A 19,474-nucleotide genomic window follows, 5' to 3' on the forward strand; every position below is an offset into this window, starting at 1 on the left:
TTGGTGTAGTTTTAGCCAATTAAGTTATTCAAAGAATACTAGTATATATGCCATGTTTGTTTGGATATTTATTTTACCAGCCAGTGAACTTGACCTTTATATCGTTGTTGTTGTTCTCTTTCTAGCAGGATGTTTAGGTTTGAAAACATGCAGCTCTATAAAAGCTGATCGCTAGCTCTTTCCCATGGCCAGAAACCAAGCACAAAATTTGGGAGAGTGAGGAAAGAATGATAGCAAAACAAAAAAAATCAATTATTCCCCCCACGCCCCTCCCCCACCACAAAAAAACTAAACAAAAAAGACCTACCTGAAACAACCAAAAATTAATTGCTTCCCCCCCCCCAGCTTTCCCTTTGACTGTATTAGCGGCTCTAAATAACACGATGTACTGCAATACCTTTATCGACTTTCAACTCTAGAAGTGACCACATTTTAGTCATTGTGAGTCGTACTTGCCCAAAACTGTGTGTTACAACGCATATACCGGAATGCCTCTATTTTTATTTTTTGTATTTTTTGGACGCGATGAATGCGATTTTTCTTTTCTTTTTTTTTGGGGGGGGGGGTGAATCCACTGATGTAAACGAATGATGAATACGCAAGACAAAAGCATCACTTTTTGTTTTATTTGAAAGTAATGGCACACTGAAAAAAGTCCTTTGAATTGAATTGCACATGATTAAAATGTGTTAAACTAACGTATTATTTGGTTATTTTCGAGAAAAGTGGGGGAAATATGTCGGTTTACTACATTTTCATCTTGTGTAAGCGATAATCAAATTAAGTACTTTAATTTTCAGTGCAGGACCTGACTAAAATTATTTTAACAAAATATAAATTAAAGGCAGTCCACGTAAAGTGTTTCGTCAAGGGTTTTAAGTCTTGTGTGTGTGTGTGTGTGTGTGTGTGTGTATGTGTGTGTGACTACTTTTTTTCTTTCGTTTTTTTGTATGTGCAAGAGATGATAAAAACCTCCTGTCGGGGTAATATACAGATTAAGCGCATAAAAGAATTTTACGTTCCAATCAAATTTAACGACGGACAAGTCAGTCTATATAGGTTTAGGCTACAATAGTGTTACTTCATACATCAATCTGATACACTCATCGGTCCTTTTCTGTATTTTTTTTTCTTCGTCAAATAAAATAGCGTCTTTAAGAGCCTAAATCCACAAGGCTGGAGGTTAATGGTCCCAACAAGGAGTCCTGCAGCTGGTGCGGGTGTCCGTGCATGCTGTGCACCGGCTGTGGGGCCCCGAGGCCGGGCATGGAGTACGCGGAGGCCCCGGGGTGGACCATGTTGCCCTGGAGCAAAAGCGCAGAGTTCTGGTCGGGGCTCTGGGGGGGCGAAAATTCGTCCTCCGAGCTGGACATGAGAGACTTTCCTCCGTCCAGCGGGGACAGCTGGTTCTGTTTGTTGCCGCCTGCGTTGTTGTTTTCACTATTCTCCCTGCAAGGGAGAAATGACACGACAGCATGGCTTCAAATCACATTGCATTTTGGGATTTCACATTGACAATTCAGAAAGGATTTTCCACATTTTCCTAAAAAAAAAAATGTTTTTCGAATCATGCATCTCAGGGCATTTCCAAAATAGGGCAGATAAGCAAATTTATAAACTGGGAATCAAACTTTGAAAATCTGAAAGTAGCCTTTGGGAGAAAAGATGTACTTTTCCCCTCCAGATTATCAAGATTGTCATTACCTTTCCTTGGCCTCCGCGGCCCTGTCCCTTTGCCGTCTGTTTTTGAACCAGTTGCTGACCTGCGTCGTGGTCAGTCCCGTGGCCTCGGCCAGCTCCCTCTTCTCCCGCGGGGACGGGTAGGGGTTGTGCGTGTACCACTCCCGCAGCACGCCCCTGGATTTTTCCTTGAAGCAGTAGCTGGTCTCCTCGCCGTCCCATATCGTGCGCGGCAATGGGAATTTCCTCCTCACCCGGTACTTCCCCACAGCGCCGAGCGGCCGGCCGCGCAGCTTCTCCGCCTCCACGTAGTGCGCCTTAAGCCACAGTTGCTGCAGCTTGGGGTGGTTGTGCGCCGAGAACTGGTGGCTCTCCAGGATCTTGTACAGCTCCCGGAAGTTGCCTCGGTGGAAGGCCACCACCGCCTTCGCCTTCAGGACGCTCTCGTTCTTGTGGAGGTGGTCGCAGGCGGGGAGAGACCACAAGAAGCGGCCGAGCCGCTCCAGGTTGCCTCCCTGTTGCAGCACCTCGCACACACACGCCACTTGCTCTTGGGTGAAGCCGAAAGACGGTAAAATCGACATGATGTCCGCAAGAAAATCCTCCCCCCAGAAAAGCTGACGTTTATTTCTTTTCTCGCAGCAAATCCTTCCGCGCTGGGCCTGCCCACTCTCCGCTCCTCTCCTAGGTCTCGGCGGATCGCCGCGCGCCCTCCACTCTACGGCAGATATTCTATGTTGATTGCCGGGACAATTTGTTCCTGGAGCAGATATGTCAGGCTTAAAGGGATCCCGGTGCGTCCCGGTGATTGGCTCTGCGTCCTCCCTGCGCCCCTGTACAGCAGAGCAGGACTGACTTTGCAGCTCCGTTTCCTCCCTAGAGGCAACGCGTCAGGGCTGAAATAGGACCGCGCCTCCACCTCCACCTCCACCTCCCGCCCCCGCGGCAGCTCCTAAACACTAATCAATTATTACAGAGGCTCTTCAAGGCCGTATGAACGCGTTTCGATGATAGGATTATTTATTTGCAAAACTAACAGCATGTACGAGCTGGGGAAACATTTCTTAATTTTATAGTCGTGTAAAAAAATGACCAGGTAAGTAAATAAAAAGATATGCTTGTTGACAGAGATGCAGGGAAAAATACTAAATGATTCTTGGTGTTTTTTGGGTTGAGGCCGTCCTGTAGTAAACGCCCACCTCCCTTAATTACAGACAGATTGTTGTATCTGCACCTCCTTTTCACAGTCTAATAATTACTAAGGCAGTTTACTTTATGGGGTGATATAATTTAATAAGGTCCTGAGATGGTTAGGTTCGGGGTACCAGTAACCACGTCTTTATATGACAAACGACAACCTGCCAAACGCCCCATAGCCGCCCAGTGCGTGCGTGCGTGCGTGCGTGCGTGCATGTGAGCGTGCGTGCTTTTGAGAAAGAGACCCCGACATGATTCATTTTGATATGTAAGGCTGTGCAGTACAAAACAAATCTCAATACAGCCCAAATGGATTAAACCGAGAATATCGCTTATTAAAACGAGACTCCTTGTACGATTTGTTTTAATATGCTGAGCTGCGCAGTCCAATGACAATCTCGTTACACATATTAAATCAAGAAATGGGTGTACCTATATATATATTTTTTTTTTAAAAAAAGACCCCTTGGCACTTCAGGTTTCTTCTCATGGCGTCCGTTGAATTATTTCAACGCAAGAAACGAATGTCACGATGAATTATCTCAGCTCTTTCCTCCTTTATTTCTCTCCCTCGTCGTGTTTTTGAGGGGTTGCCCCTGAATTATCTGGCCCCCGTTTGTATCCCAGGGATTAGACCGGCACCGTAGTGGCTCCATGCAGTGTTTTTCGGTGGGCTGAAACACAAAACCGATCCATTAGTAAATGAGTTCTGTGAACCACGTTGGTCCGTGTGCTCCTGCAGTTGTCGGTTCGAGCTTCACAGATCATATTTCTTTGTCTGCACCATGCATACCCTTGAAACCCGATTCCCATTTTTAATATGCTTATAAAAAGCAGTTTTTTTAAATGCCCCAAATGGATTCAACTAAACAATAAAAATTAGGCCAATGCTGTTGCGTGCGTGCATGGTGGACGGTTACTTGTGGTACTATTAGTATTTAATTAAGGCAATATTTAATAAGAACTGATGTGATTTAAATGGCGTCACTTTGTTTCTTTATTTTTTTAAGTACACAAAGGTCAAACACTTCCGAGTATCGTGACTTTATAATTTATTTATTGTGAGAGCTGTTTTTGTATGGTTTTCTTTTTAAAATGTTTATTGTCTTTCTGCAAATTTTAAGATCACTGGGGTGGGGAGTGCGTTTTAATTTGTCTTGATTTTATATATTGACATACATACACACTGAAATAAGTGCATGTATGTCAGAATTGCTTTGCTGAAAAGCAATTGACCACCCACCAAAACAAACCAGCAGCTTTGCAATATCGGGTTGGGGGTTCTTTTTCCTATCGCTCCAAGTCGTCAGAGGTCAGTGAACTTTGCAAAGAAATAATACAACAATCGAACCAATGTTTATTATATATTGTGATTATTTGTCGGCTCACGGTCTTTCACAACAGTCCTCTCCAAGTTTTTATTTTGTTTTTAAAAACACATTACAGGCCATATATGGTCCCAAATACATTGTAGTTTAAAAAATCGTGATTCGATTTTTTAAATGGTGGTCCTGGTGCTGACTATTTTTTCATCCTCAAAATTATAATAATAATCATCATCATCGTCAGTGTTAATATTGTATATACAGGTAGGAAATTTAATGCGCACACTAAATCGTATTCCCTGACAGGCAGAAGTACAACAACGTGACATTGATTCATAATTTGAAATCTTCTACATGAGATCGGTACTGAGCACAAAAACAGCATGCAAATCATTTGGCCTCTGCGTAGCAATCTGACCTGATGTGTGTACGAACGTATGTGCACGTTGTTGGATAGTGTAACAAAAGGACATATGCGGCTGTGTAAAAGCTTGAGTGAATGAGCTGTCTGATGAGCAGCTCTCGGGTTTCTCTAATATCTCTACCACATTGCGACGCGCCTCCTCCTTTAACCCGAGCAGCCCGGGGGGCGAAATTATTTCAAGATGTCGACTCTCCATCGGCCACGGCCAGAGCCGAGCCCCCACTCCCACCCCTTTTAGCCTGCAAGTAATGCAATACTTGGCGATACTATAGGCCAGAACTTGGTAGTGCTTTCTCAATATGATTTGCAAACGTATGGTTCTCTTTTTAAGTGGCCCGTGCATGTGTGAAGGGCAACACAATAACAATCTTTTTTGTTTGTTTGTTTTTGGTGAGTATTTTCAGCCCCTAAAATATACCTCAGATGCCCTGTTAAATTATTCCAAACATATTCATTATTAATTCTCCCAGTGGGGCAAAGTTGTTTGCGCAGAGCGTTGCCAGGGAAACCAATGAAATGCTACATTTCACTTCAGTCGAGAGGAGGAAAAATAAGAGAGGCTCGACCGGGAACACACAAGAGTACGCTTCATAAAAACGTCACCATCAAAAGGTTTCCCCCTTATAGGAGGGTTTATATTTGTAAAATATGGAGGAAAAGTGAAACGGCTCACAGATGGTTTTCACTCCATCTAAATCCAAAGTGCTATTTCAGCTGCATTGAAGGCAGCGGCGCTGATGCTGTTTAAATTAGGCAGATAAAGTCCTGCAGGGAAGTTTAGTTTAGTCTGACTTTTTCAAGGCGTTGTGGGAAGTGAAATACATTTAAGGGGGGTAAAAATGAATTCTGCCCCTCTCGATGTGCATTTTGATTACTTTGATATAGCATAATGCTGTAATACGTAATGAACCACGACGTTGTCCTTAAATGTCAAAAGACAGATCAGTTCATGGTGTCAATGTGGCTTAGGTGAGCGTGCTCCGCGTCCCAAATAAAAAGGCAGACCCTTCTCCCCAAACACAACACAACTGTTGACACGAGTGAGTTAAATGAAATTGGAGCTGCAATTATCAGCTTAACAGAGTTTCCTGTCATGTTGGAAAATTAGACCTTCTACAAGTGCACTGGGCTTCGACCCCCCATCAAAATCATTACGCATTTCCTCCAGAGGGCCGGCTCCGCAAATACGTTGCAATTACAGCTTCGGCGCGTTTACGGCGCTGCAGTCCGTAAAAACAACACGAGAAAACTATTTAATTAAGGGGCTTGGGGGGGGGGGTATTATTTTTTTTTTTCAGAAATAAACAAACAGCGCGTGTTGAAAAACAAACAGAACGAAATACTTGTGGCGCACGAGTGTGCGTGCTGGCAGGGAGGGGGCGCCAAGACAATACTTTCATACAACTCCAATAGTAACTCCTTTGTGCATGCTTGTGTGTTCTGATGTTCCATCAGCTGTGAGCAGCGCAGGTCTGCATCTTTCCCACAGTATCAGCCCCTTTAAGTCCCTATCCCTCAATATTGTTCCTACAAACAGCAGCTCCCAGCAGCCTGGGGAGAGCTAAACTTTGCGTCGGGCCTGACAGCAGCGGGGAAGCAGCCCAGTAGTGGTGGGTCTCTACGAGCCAGGCTGGTACCGACGACCCTTGCCCTCTCATTAGTGGGACGTGGAGCAGCGGAGTACCGTGCTCCGCAGGTCATGTTACATATGGCTTGCAGTCTGCTGCACTGCATTAAATGTCAGCTTTGAAAGCATCTGAAAGATCAGAGGTCAGTGTTTTTAATCAGGCCAGGGTTCTGGGGGAGTTCCCATTTTTTATTCTTTTTTCCCCCTGCAAAGTACATTTTACATTGAATTTAAAAAATATACATAAAATAGAGGATATGATTTTCTAATGGGAAGGATCCTACTCTATGTCCAATGTCTTTCTGATGAAAAATGAACTGCATGCGTGAAGCCACTCCTTTCCTTATGTATTCATCGGCATTATAAACATACGTTGAAGTTTTTCTTCCTCCTCCTCCTCCTCCTCTTGTGCGTGAGAGTCTGCCCATGACTCCTGCTTGCTGCAAATGGGATATTGTTCCGGCCTACAACAAAGCTGTTTTCACCCTCTTCAATATTGCAGGAGGGATGGGGGGTCACTTGATACCTAACAATCAGCTAATCCGCTGCCCACAGCGAAGAGGTCACCTGTGCGCAGGTAATTTTATCCCAGCCTCGCCCTCCCTTCCTGCTCAGCTCACCCATTTGTCTCTCTGTCTTTTCCTCAACAATGAGCACAGACAAATAGCCTCTGTTTATGAGCAACACTAGTTAGATCACATCCAATTCCTCGGGCCTACATGTCAATAATCCACTGCAGACACACTGCGGATAAAGTCAAATCCCTCGTTGTTTGTCCTCTTGTCAAATAGGGCCTATTTTTTATCTATCTGTGTTTGTTTGGCTAGGCGCCCAAAGTGTCCGCCGGCCACCTTTGGTGGGAATTTGTGAATTTACAGAGAATCCCCTCAAGCCATGTGAGGAGTTCAGGCTCTCTGTGGATTGAGCCTGAGTGTTTGTGAGTGACAGCACCTCAGATTCATTCTTCCACATGTCGGGAGCAGAGAGGAGGAGGATTGCTTGTGGTGGTGGTGGTGGGGTGGGGGGGGGGGGGTGGTCGGCGGGGGTGGTTGTTTGGCCTTCGCCCAGGGAAGGGCCGTTGGATTGGACTGGACTATGCAGAGCTGAAGACCCCCCACCCCAAAAGGGTTTACCTCTGGAAATCTCATTGCTGTTTATTTGAATTACAGGGGCTGAGATGAGAAAAGGAGGGCTAATGAAGTCCAGGTTGCCAGGCATGTGCAAACGATCACTTGCAGAGAAAGCAAGCGGCAGCAGGCTCGCTGGATTATAGCACGCTCGTTTTCTCCCCTCATCCTCACAGTTTGGCTACTTAAATGTTGGACAGACATATGCTTTGTGTCTTTTGTCTGTCATAAAGTAGTGTGCAGACATGTGTCACTCCTATGCAGAGGTTACAAGTAATCTGTTGTGTTTTGCTTTGCACCCCTCTGGCTCTCCCCCTTTTTTTCGTTTTTGCAAGAATCAAAACGGTCTTTAACTCTTTTCATAAATATAAACTTTTATTGCATTACGGTGATTTAGAAAAATACATTCACATAATTTCAAATAACAAACATATAGTTCAAACTAAGTTTTTTAAAAAAAACATTAGCCCATCATTCACGTTTTGTATATGAAGTTAAAGCACTGAGAAATTGACCAAAATTCATTAAGAGTCAGGGAAAAATAATAAAATAAAATGTAATGCACTCAAAGGTATGAATGCTGTGATTTGGCCCTAAGGCTGAAATGTGCTATTGAAGTCATATGTGACAGGGAGAATGGACGCTCCCGTGGTTAAAAGAAAGAAAGAAAGAAAGAAAGAAAGAAAAGAAAGAAAGAAAGAAAGAAAGAAGAAAGAAAGAAAGAAAGAAAGAAAGAAAGAAAAGAAAGAAAGAAAGAAGAAAGAAAGAAAAAGAAAGAAAGAAAAAGTACCAGACCCATTTGACAAATGGCCTCCACATTCTCTCGTCTTTTCCTAATCTGACACCCAACAAATATTCCAGTGAAAGCAATGGTGGAGGCGGTGGCAACCCTCTGAATCTGAGATTTTGCCTTCAGCTAGCACAGCTCCCTTTCAGTGTTTTTCACGATATACAAAGCTACAAAGTTCAAATATCCATAATCTTGCGTTGAAGAGAAATAATGGCAACTCCTCTCTGCTTTAAAAAATACTCATGACCTTTTTTGTTCCTGATACATTTGGGAAGCACGGGTGTTTGCGTCGGGGAGTCGCCAACATTTGAAGAGGCACGTTAAAACGAAACATGAAAGAGCATAGCATCATCACACCTACTCAACGTAGCTGCAGCGTTTTTAACAACATATGAACGACACATGAACCCCACAGTGTGACCTTTTGATTCAGTTCTGTTGACGGCAAGACTTAAAGATAGCTTTTTGCGGTAGAAAGGTGTGCATTTGTCGAGGCCTGTCAAAAACAACAGTGTGAAGGCCGTATAATGTTGTGATGGTAGTGCAAATGCCCCCGAAAAAAAGGTACATTCATCTTTGAGACTTGAGAGGCCATTTAAGGTGCTTACTGAAGGGCACTTAGTCCAAAATGAGCAGCGTTGTGTGTGTTGGATGACATATTGTCCATATATGTGCGCAGTCCTTCAGGAAAACTGGCCCACTTCCACAGACATGCTCCCCCTCTTCCCCCTACGAATGACCTTTTTGGTTTGACCCATATGACGCATTTAGTTTGGAGGAACATCATGGTCACGTGACTTGCGGCATGCTAGCACCTGCTTCGACAAATCAAGTCCACTCAACAGGAAGTAGCAGGTGTTGCCTGTAAAACTGCACTTTTAAACGCAGCTCAAACAACATTCGCCAACTTCTGCAATGAGCCGTTGTGACATTTCACTGGAAGAACAGAGCTTGTTTTTAAAAATGTAATAATTATTTTTTTGCATAAAAGTCCAGACCTGCTAACGGGCCTTCTGTCTTACTTGAGTGCATTGTGGGAGTCAACACAGTATTGTCAAATAATTTAACAGATAAAGAAATAATGATTTAAAAAAAAAAAAAAGCGCACACACACACACTCACACGCACACACAAAAGATTAGCGCTGCTCGCACAGACATGAGCTCCGCTTTAAGGTTAAAGGTCACCCATGTCTTCATCCATCTGCACTGTCTGTAGTTTGGCTAGCTCCTTCTCCTCCTCGGGCTCCATGTTGCCGCACATGACCCGCACCATGTCTGTCACGCTGGGCGGCCCCGTGCCGTCCACCTTGTTCTCTGACAGGCTCATGTAGTCGTTGTCCATGCAGGGGCCCATGAGGTGTGAAGGCTGGGCCGCCCTGACCTCGTGTCCCCTGAGGTACTCGGCGGGCTGGAGGTGGTGAGCGCTCGGGTTCGTTTGGGCCATAAGGGGCGTGCTGACGGTGAGCGTGGTGTAGACCTCGGGGTTGGACGAGGTGGCGGCGGTGACGGAGACCGGGACCTGGGTGGATGAAGGCTCCTCGGAGCCAAGGGTGGAGTAGCCGATCTGCCCGTTCGGGTCCAGGTGGAGCCCGTGGTGGTACGAGGAATAGACACCTCCCTCCAGAGGCTCCTTCTTGATGGGCGGCTGGTTGACGTCGTTCATACCGTAGAGGACTGTGCTGTGATGCAAGGAGGTCATGGTCAGCTTGTCCTGCCGCTGGAAGGACTCGTCACTGGATGAGCTCACTGGGACATCGTTCAGAGGTATTGTACCTGTGGCCAGACAAAAGACACATCAATACTGACGTTGCATCTGGCGCACAACAGTAAATCCACTCTCACTTCTCATATTGTACACATGATATGTTTCACTGAGAGGCCCCCAGCCTCAAGGCGACTGTTGTGCGTCTCGCACACATTGTGTTGTTGCAGCCTGAGCCTGCGGTTCCTCTACAGCAAGCTGCACTTTTTGTTTTTTCCTTTCAATTCCTCCTGGCATGGATTCTCTGCTCAATGTCAAAGTAAGTGCTTTAATGGCATATTTGCTGTTCCCTCTTAGTGCATTTCATGGCCTCTGATTGCCTGAACTGTGTTTTCCCTACTCCCCGGATCTGAAGATCAAGAGCGCCATATTGATGAGTGACGGTAACTTGTTTTTAGTCATCTTTGGGCTTTTCAAAGAACTAGCACTTTCTCTCTTGATCGGGGAAGCGGGTGTCTCTATTTTCTGTAGAATAAGCCGGTTTAACTATATCCACGAATAAAGAAGAGAGTCTCCAGTTTTGCACTGGAAAATTGCGGAAGGGCGGAACTGTTTTGATTTCAATGTTTACCATATCAACTTAAAAAAAATATTTTATTCAATTCAGTGTTTATTCCTACCGCATTTCATCTCAGTTCGTGTATTAAAGTACAATATGAATCAAGAGGTGGAAACTACAATGAGATATCACGTGATTTTCCAAAAACCTACCTTGTGTGAGCGAGGAGGAAGAGGAGGAGGAAGAGAGCTGCAGGGGAGGAAGGCCCACATCGCTGTTAAGAAGTGAGCTTCCATCACTGTCAGACACTCCGCCGGGTACCTGCACCAGGCTGTAGCCGCCCAGCGAGGAGCTGAAGGTCAACACGGAGGAGCCTCCGTTCTGGGCGGCCATGGTGTGAACCCCCTCCAGTTTCACGGGCCCGCCGTTCACGCAGCCTGAGTAGGGGGAGGTGTACTGCAGGCCAGAGTCCTCAGGAGAGCCTCCCAGTCCTTTCTCTTGCATGTCCACTCCGGAACCACCCAGCAGAACCCCTCCAGTCGGCCTCAGAGAGTTGAAAGCCAGAGGCTGGATGCCCAAATTGAGCCCGTTGAAGAGAATGTTCCCGGGTGAGTGGAGGTAAGATGAGCCGCCGTTGTGAAACGCCGCAGAGGAGGCACTGTTGGTGACCAGACTTCCATTGTAGAGACCCCCACTGTTGGATCCTGGAGGCATTTTGATGTCCCCGATTTGCTGGATGACCACCCCACTGTCCAGAGCCCCTGACTGAATTGGAAGTGTCCCATGTGTGATGACACCGTCTGAAGAGTTCGAGAGAGGCCGAGGTGACAATTCTTCTTGGCCTTTGGTGGACTCATCCTCTGTGCTGTGATTCCCATCAGATTCACTGGGAAGTAATAAGACATAGCAGGTCACAAAACAACAATAAAGGATGCAGTTACATTTTCTGACACATATACAGTATATATTTAAATTGGGGTTTTTTTGTATGCTAAGTGTCTCAAGGCATTTTTCCACAAATAGTTGTCCTTGCTGTTCACATGTGGCATGCAAGAGCCGTCGTAGGTCACATTTGTTTCTGTGTTATGAGGCTACACAGCTTTGAAGAGCAGGCTGCGCTTGGGAACGCATTGCCCTTCTTGCCTCGTGGAGAGACGACCAGCGTCAACAAGCGCAGACCATTTGGCGCAATAAATTCTGGTGTGATAAAAAAAAAAACAGCCGACAGTGGCGGTGATGGTGGTGTGACACAAACAAATGGCTTCAAATGTTCTTTGGGCTGAACTAAGAATGCATACTATTTTACAACTCAATTTAAATGCTCTGTAAGCATTAGTTATACTTACAAAAATGTGGATTTGTCATTTACTCAATTTATATTGTAACTCTTAAGACTGATTCTAACAGCTGCGCCCCCACCCACAAAGGGGCAAACCTCCCTAAGCCCCCCTTCTCCTGCTACTCCTCCTCCTCCAGGACCAGATAACACAAGTGTGGGTTCACTGAATATACACGTTACATATAATTTTAGCAGTAGCCATCTTGTGTGTGTGTGTGTGTGTGTGTGTGTGTGCGCCTGCGCGTGTTCGTTTGCGTGCCTGCGTATTCATGTGTACAATAATACACAAAGACATAAATAGAGCCACATGAAAGGAGGCAGACATCCAGTAATTAAATACTATAAGAGCACTGTTGACTTTAGGTCTCCACATATTTCGGAAATTACGAGGAAATTAAACTTCTCATTCAAGTTATTTTTCCCCGAACTCCTAAAGTAATTTAGATTGTAGTGTTGGGTGTGAATGAGCGCTATAGCTGGTTTCCACGCCACGCTTGAAACCGGATCCGAATGGCAAGCAGTTCATATTTCAAAACATCACAAACGTGATCCACATCCTTAAACGTAGATATACTGTACGCAGTTTTTTCCTTAATCACGACAGCGATGGGTAATCGTGTTCATTAATCGCACAGAAAAAGAGTTCGTGAATTGGAGAATTGATGTGGGGCAAGGTGTTTCAGGCCTCACCTTTTGGACTGAGCCTCGGACGGGTTTCTGTCTCTCTGCCTCCTGTTCTTGAACCAGTTGCTGACCTGGGTCAAGGAGAGTCCCGTAATCTTAGCGAGATTGCGCTTCTCGGCCGGAGAGGGGTACCGGTTCTGGTTGTACAGATCCTTCAGTGCGTTCCGGGACCTCTCCTTGAAGCAGTACACCGTTTCCTCGCCGTCCCAAATAGTCCTAGGGAGAGGGTACTTTCTACGGATCCTGTATTTGTCCACGGCGCCCAGGGGTCTCCCCCGTGCCTTCTCCGCCTCTGTGTAGCGGGCCTTGTACCACAGATCCTGCAGGAAGGTGTGGTTGGACGGGCTGAAGCTGTGGTTCTCCAAAATACTGTACAGCTCCTGATATCGAGCCTGGTGGAAGGCGACGAGGGCTTGGGCTTTCAGGATGCTTTCGTTGCCGCGCAGCAGGTCGCTCTGGGGCAGGGACCAAAGGAAGCGGGCCAGGCGGTCCACGTTGCCCCCCTGCTGCAGAGCCTCGCACACGCACGCCACTTGCTCGGGAGAGAAGGCCAGCGAGGAGGCAGCGCTCACGAGCAGCTCCGTGCGTACTACGTCCGCGTTGGGCGCCGTTCTCTCCATGGGCAATTCCGCCGCCTCCAGCGACACGAGCTTGATGCACTCCTGCTTGTCCGCCTCCTTCACATTTTCCCTCTTGATGTCATTTGCTCTTGTGACTTCTCCGGCTGAAGAAGAAGACATTTTTTTTCCCTACGCAAGGCTTCCCTGGTCGAGTCACTCCTCCTCCCAGCTCGATCAGGTTACCTCCTCGCCATGCGAAGGCGATCGGATATCTGACAGCAGCTGTAAGTAGATACTTCGCTCTCTCTCTCTCTCCCTCTCTCTCGCTCTCGCCTCCCAACGTGACTTTTTTACTCCACGCAGACTGCAAGTGGAAGGAGACAAGCCGAGGTCTATGCGCGGCACGGCCACGCCATTGGCCGCCCAGGACCCCGCTCAGGGGAGGAGGAGCGTCGGGGATGTGGAGGGCTAGAATGTTTGCTTTTCAGCTGTGAGTCATTCGAGCTCCGCCGCACCGTATTCCCAACACTGAGCTCACCTGTGCTGTGGGGTCCGTGCAAAAAGAGCACTTCTATGAGCGTGGGAATGGGCTCGTCCGGGGCTATATCACTTCTTTTGTTGTCTTTTGTTTTGTTTTGTTTCTCTGGGGTGGCGGCTGCACAGACAAGCGGGCGAAAAGCGTGCTGTGCGCGTAAACCCGGGAGTTCCTGGAGTGGTGAATCTGTCCTTTGGAATAATGTAAAATGACTTGCATAGAGGTCGCAAAAATACTCACACTCTGTACTTAAGAACTTGTAAAACAAAACAAAACAAAACAGAACAAAACGTAAAATGAAAGGTAAAAGTACGGATTCAACTTTGGTTTGACTAATAACGCACAAACTCAAGTATACAAAAGTATAAATGAGGGTCTGTGTTTTTGTCTTACTGTCAAAAATAGACAATCATCATTTTTTTGAAAACTGCACACAAAACTACGTGTTCTGCTATGGTTGTGAATGGAATAAAAAACTGAGATGAATGAGCTAATGAGACCACCTGGAGAAATATCTATATATTTTTAGATTATACTCATATTTTTTAACGGGATTAAAAGACAACACACAGCCACAAAGGAATTCGTTCAAACAAGGCCAAGGATGGCGATTCTTGCGTCTCTGAATGTGTCGTTTTCGTCATTCCAATTTATTTTAGTGCGGTACCTGATCATACCACCCCCCCAACTTGGGAGACCATGCCAGATTGCTAACAAAGATTTCAACCGTGCTTGACGTTACCTCCCTCTAGTCACTGTAACAAGAAACAAGAAACGATCCTCCATGGATTAAGGAGTACCAATGAAGGGACTAAAAATAAAATATGCACCAGAAAAATAATCAATTACAGATACCTGAAAAATCTTCATGGAAATACACTAAGAAAAGTATTTCTATGCACATTTTTATATACACTGGAGTTGCAAAAGTAGTTATAAGAAATATACCAATGTATTTATTATCCCATAACATGAATTGCACAACGAGCGTGAGTTGAATAGTCAAAACAATCACCTCACTTTAATAATACCTTTCTTCTTTGGGGTATTAGCAAATGTTTTGAAGAAATTCGTGCGCTGTTGATGGCAATTCAAAAGACAACCAAATTGATAACAAAGACCTCTTTAAAATGTGGTTGAGAAACGAGACTTCAGGAATGAGTAAATACTAAAGGCCTTTGTTACCTAACTAAGTTATTGTTCCATAAGAAAAAAAAAACTGAAACTGCACACTTGTTCCCTGTACATTAAATGTTTCATTCTGAAATTTTACCGTCTTACATGTCAAAATGAAAGCTATGAAAAACGGAATGTTTTTATTTCCTTACTAGACGGAAAACAGAACCCTGATATTGATTGTCTCATGAAATGTAAATTCCATGCTCAGCAATAATGTCAGTCTTCTCATTTGACAATTTTACTTTTAGAACATCAACTCCACCTCAGCACGGTTGGAATGTTTGAGTATTTCTTTGCAACTATGCTTCTCACGCATGCACTCAAATGTCACCCAGTGATGCTCAACATCCGAATGAATAAATACAATCTATGTACAATCATTTTGTATTTTTTTATTCTGACAGTAAATTTACGAGGATCATTTTTATTACACTATTATTTATTACACAACTGCAATGAATCAATATTTCACCCATTTCACGTATCTGACTGAGGTTACCAAATTCGAAAGAAATATCTGTATGATGCAATGCACAAAATCGTCAGCCACAAAAACATCTTGTTTATTCTATTAATCACTCAATAATTCCAGTAAAAATAGACAAGCAACATTTTTGTTTATTGATGTATAAGTTTTGTTACACGGCAGGGAGTTAATGTTATTATACCCATGTCCCATTAAAAAATGATTTTTGAATATCCCATGTTTGTGTAACTTATTAGACTTTTACTGATGTTAGCTGTTTTAATTAATAAATTGTCGATCCATCCACTTTCTTGACGTCAGAAATGATGGGTTTCAGACTTCACTTCAGCGTAACATTTCAATTGCACTTGAGATAAAAAAAATCCTTTGAGGAATATACATTTTGTTCCTTAAAAATATAAAAACGTTGACAAAATACACCCTTTGAGTATGAAACTGTTTTGTTTTAAAACAGCACTGTCGCGAGTTCAACGCTAAAAGATGACAGAGGAACTATTGTTCCTCGTTTCCAGTCGGACCTTATCCGACGAAACACAAGCGGCAACCGTCGGAAATTTGAGCTTTCCTGCTACATGCTTGTCGCCTTTTCCCCCTTTTTCCTTGTCGTTTTGCGGCTATAGAGGAAAGTCATGGATGACCAAAGCTGTCCGAGATGCAAGACAACAAAATACAGAAACCCCTCGCTCAAGCTCATGGTGAACGTGTGTGGACACACATTGTGAGTATTTTGACAACCCAGACTAAGAGAGTAACACGTTTACTGTATCAAAAATCACATTCTTGAACACAAAAAGCATCTACTGTTCATGTAAATACACGTATTCACTTATTGACCGCGAAGAAATGTGCGTGTTTTGTGTAAGCGTGTGCAACTAGTCAATAGAGATGGGAACTGCACTGTTGATTTGTTTTCGCATGAAGATTACTACTACTACTGCTACTGCTGCTACTGCTACTACTACTACTACTACTACTACTACTACTACTACTACTACTATTACTACTACTACAAATTGCCCGAATAGTTGTAGAAATAGTAGTGACAATGGCCCAACATGGAGCAAGATATTACAGAGTACAGAGGCAGTGCAACAATCCGTGTTACTCCTTGCTCAAGTGTATATCAGCAGTACTAAACAAAAAACATCACATTAACATAAACATCACGTTAACATCACATTTAACAATTTATCTCAATTTCAATATGATCACATATGGAGTTCATATACTATTCTACTCCAACATTATGAACACAATTGTCCGATTGAATGAAATGTTGACAATTTCACCCCCTTCCTCGCTGCTTATCCTCATGAGCGTCGTAGGAGTGCCAGAGCCAGTCCCAACTGTCATCGGGCAGGAGGCAGGGTACATACACCCTGTACTGGTTGCTGTCCATTCAAGCACATTAAGACAGACAACAGTTGCACTCATAATTACATTGAGGGTCCATTTAGAGTAATTAATGTTGCATGTTTTTGGGATGTGGGAGGAAATCGGAGCGCTCCGAGAAAACCCACAGAGGCACCAGTAGAACATGCAAACTCCACACAGGTGGGGCCGGGATCTGTTCCCCGATCCTCAGAACTGTGAAGCCAATGATCTACAGCTCCGCCACCGTGCCGTCACGTCGACAATTGCAGTTTTGAAAATATGCATTTTTAGCCATGTGCCGAGACCTTTGGGACAGCCTATATAATTTATTTTAAGAAAAAAATGCTTTTACAAAGGTGACATTGGTCGATCTCAATTTGAGAGAGATTTGAATTTAACAGTACAGTGTGTGTAATATTTTAGTTGTTTGTGGTGGTGTACAATAATTCATAAAGACAGGTGTGTAATATTTTGGTCACCTCAATTAGTTACCTGAGCCAGTCAGAAAGCATTTTACACAGCAACTTTCGGAAATAAAACCTGTTTGGTGGGCACTTTTCAAGATTTAACCTTGTCATCTGTGTAGCAGATTAAAGGGGACACACAACAGTAGCAAACAGCCTGACGAGAGCAATTTTTCAATCCCCTCTACTATTTATTTATTGACTGATGCATCAGGAAGGTGCCTTGCTTTGTCATCAGGTCAGCCTCAGTATAAACTATATGCACGACCCCATGCAGAAAATTAAAAGTATTCTGCAATGTCGCAATAATTCCTCCCACTTACAGACTGGGTCACCTTTGTTGGGAGGTCGGGCTGCTGTAAACCGAGCGACAGTTCTGAAACCAATTTAAGTTGAGATGCTGTTGTCAGGCTTTCAAGCTAACGTGTTTCCCCTCCAAATGTTTGCAGTTGTCATGATGGCCATGTATCCAAAAATTAAGGTATTTGTCCCTTTGTGCTATTGCAAACTATAATTTGTCTTTTCTGTGTTTCATCTGAAGTTAGGGCTTCTTCCTGTTCGAGTGGCCTCTTAGCCCATGTTAGTACAATACCTGTTTCATTGGTTCAGCCAGGATTTTCACAAGGTCTTTGTTTTTGTTCTTGGGTTGATATGCGCACATTTCAGACTGAAGCGCATTCGCCTTTGGGACATAGAACCATACTTCTTCATCAGTGGTATGATGGCTGGACATTCCCATGGTGTTTATACTTTTGTATAATTGTTTGAACAGTGGCACCTTTCGGGCATGAAAATTGCACCCAAGGATGAACCAGCGTTCTTCCAGTTGGCATTTCCCTTCCTGATTTTTTGACAAGTGTCTTTGCACTTTTCCATGATGTCATACAAAGAAGCAGCGTGTTTCAGGTGTGTCTAGTTCAAATACACCCACAGGTGTTTAATTAACTGTTGTCACTAAACTATCAAAGCTTCCAAAGAAATGACACCATCTTCAGGGTTTTCCCATTTTTTTTAAAAGCTTAGAAATTACAGATGTGACGATAGCTATAGCTCACAGTATTGTAAGAAATACTTTATTAGATATTACAGGAAGGTTCACAGTGCAGGTGGTGTAGAGAGGCAAAAGCAGGAAAACCAAAACCTCTTTTTCTTGTGCTTCTTCCTCTTTACTTTTTCCAAACCCTTCCCAATAGGTTTTAGTAGTTTCTGTCCATTTTCACTGCAGATTTTCATGAAAAAGATAAAATCATACAAACCATACATAATATTACACTGCACTTCCATCTACTTCAATCCAGTGTTTACATTCACTACCTCGGAAACAGTATTATTGGTGTGATAAGCTGTCAATTGAGAAATTGTCTGTTCAATCATTTAGCAGTATTTACAGTATTTTTACATTTTATTTATTCTTAGCCTTACAAATTGGATACTGCTTATTTGCAATGATTGCTTGAATCCAAAAATCCAGGTGACTGCAGAAATGGTAGAGCACTCTTAAAAGGATAAAAATCCTTAGTATCTTTTCCTCTGCTTAGTGGTATTGTAGGATTTATTTTTCTGAGCAGCCTTTTTCATTCGTGCGCAGCATCCCATTTTTGGGACATCATGATTTTTACGCATTATATCTTTCAGTATATCAAAATATTTAAATGTTTTAATCTAAGCCATAATTCTGTATCAGGAGAGGATAACTCATAGGTCAAAGTTAGCAAGGAGTTATTTCCGTTTCTTTCCTGTCCCAACATGGCTGCCTCAAGTACACATAGAGCGTTTTCCAAGAGAAGAAAGGGAGAAAGGTCAGTATGCAACCAAGTTTGTCTTCAAAATGCTAATCCATCACTATTATTAAGTGTCGTTCTAGAATAAGAATTAATTAATAAACATATATTTCTAGGATGTACTAGGTCACAGAACTGATAACATACCTGTCCCAGTTTTGGGACGCTGCCCGTGAGAGGGTACATTTTTTTGCCCTTTGTTTTTGAAACGAATAAGAAGTGTTATTTCCATGATTGTGGCCTGTAGGGAGACTTTTATCTCAATCAGGAAAAAATTGCCTCCCTGCCCATGAATTGGTTAATGTTTTCAATTGAAATGTGGACATTCCATTTGAAGAGAGGGTAGTATGTCAGATGTATTTTTCGTATTGATAATATTATGGAGCTGATGTGCATATTTCGTTATTTCATTTTCCAGACTAATGTATTTATTGGCGGAGGGATATGTTGTAATGGGGAGTCGGAATCGTTATTCTCTGTGTGATATTCTTTCAGCCACGACTTTCAACTTGAGATAAACACTCACTTAGTATACCACTAAAGCATGCTGTTGTTACACTAGACTTAAATAATTCGGCGGCTCATCTTCTAGAGGGTGGTGGGGGTCTGCAGAGGCCCGGCTAGTGGGGCTTCCTGGA

The 19,474-nt window shown here is 43.7% G+C and overlaps 3 protein-coding genes across 4 annotated transcripts in view; 1 reads left to right on the plus strand and 2 right to left on the minus strand.

Annotated features, from left to right (window-relative positions):
• Nucleotides 1-376: 376 nt before the first annotated feature.
• Nucleotides 377-2,665, minus strand: six1a (SIX homeobox 1a). The gene is made up of 2 exons (XM_061843703.1): nucleotides 1,705-2,665; nucleotides 377-1,449 (listed from the first exon to the last, which is right to left on the minus strand). Exons 1-2 carry the CDS (start codon nucleotides 2,262-2,264, stop codon nucleotides 1,155-1,157), a joined length of 855 nt encoding a protein of 284 aa, XP_061699687.1. The 5' UTR covers nucleotides 2,265-2,665; the 3' UTR covers nucleotides 377-1,154.
• A 6,681-nt stretch (nucleotides 2,666-9,346) lies between these two features.
• On the minus strand, nucleotides 9,347-13,196 carry six4a (SIX homeobox 4a). The gene is made up of 3 exons (XM_061843028.1): nucleotides 12,463-13,196; nucleotides 10,646-11,319; nucleotides 9,347-9,945 (listed from the first exon to the last, which is right to left on the minus strand). The coding sequence occupies exons 1-3, from the start codon at nucleotides 13,194-13,196 to the stop codon at nucleotides 9,347-9,349; spliced, it is 2,007 nt and encodes a 668-aa protein (XP_061699012.1).
• A 2,538-nt stretch (nucleotides 13,197-15,734) lies between these two features.
• The window catches only part of mnat1 (MNAT1 component of CDK activating kinase), a 44,488-nt gene continuing 40,748 nt past the window's right edge, over nucleotides 15,735-19,474 (plus strand). For both annotated transcript variants that reach the window (XM_061843036.1, XM_061843037.1), the window contains exon 1: nucleotides 15,735-15,935. In XM_061843036.1, the coding sequence (XP_061699020.1) occupies nucleotides 15,847-15,935 (89 nt within the window). In that variant the 5' untranslated portion in view covers nucleotides 15,735-15,846. The remainder of the gene's footprint in view (nucleotides 15,936-19,474) is intronic.

The sequence above is a fragment of the Syngnathoides biaculeatus genome, chromosome 15 (assembly GCF_019802595.1).
Source record: "Syngnathoides biaculeatus isolate LvHL_M chromosome 15, ASM1980259v1, whole genome shotgun sequence".
NCBI classification, from domain to species: domain Eukaryota; kingdom Metazoa; phylum Chordata; class Actinopteri; order Syngnathiformes; family Syngnathidae; genus Syngnathoides; species Syngnathoides biaculeatus.

Excerpts from the sequence above, each read along its gene's own strand:
- six1a (XM_061843703.1), bottom strand. The coding sequence starts at position 2,264 with ATGTCGATTTTACCGTCTTTCGGCTTCACCCAAGAGCAAGTGGCGTGT. Across the intron at positions 1,450-1,704 it reads GCCGCGGAGGCCAAGGAAAG|GGAGAATAGTGAAAACAACA; the intron begins GTAATGACAATC and ends TCTCCCTTGCAG.
- six4a (XM_061843028.1), bottom strand. The coding sequence starts at position 13,196 with ATGTCTTCTTCTTCAGCCGGAGAAGTCACAAGAGCAAATGACATCAAG. Across the intron at positions 11,320-12,462 it reads TCCGAGGCTCAGTCCAAAAG|TGAATCTGATGGGAATCACA; the intron begins GTGAGGCCTGAA and ends ATTACTTCCCAG. Across the intron at positions 9,946-10,645 it reads TTCCTCCTCGCTCACACAAG|GTACAATACCTCTGAACGAT; the intron begins GTAGGTTTTTGG and ends GTCTGGCCACAG.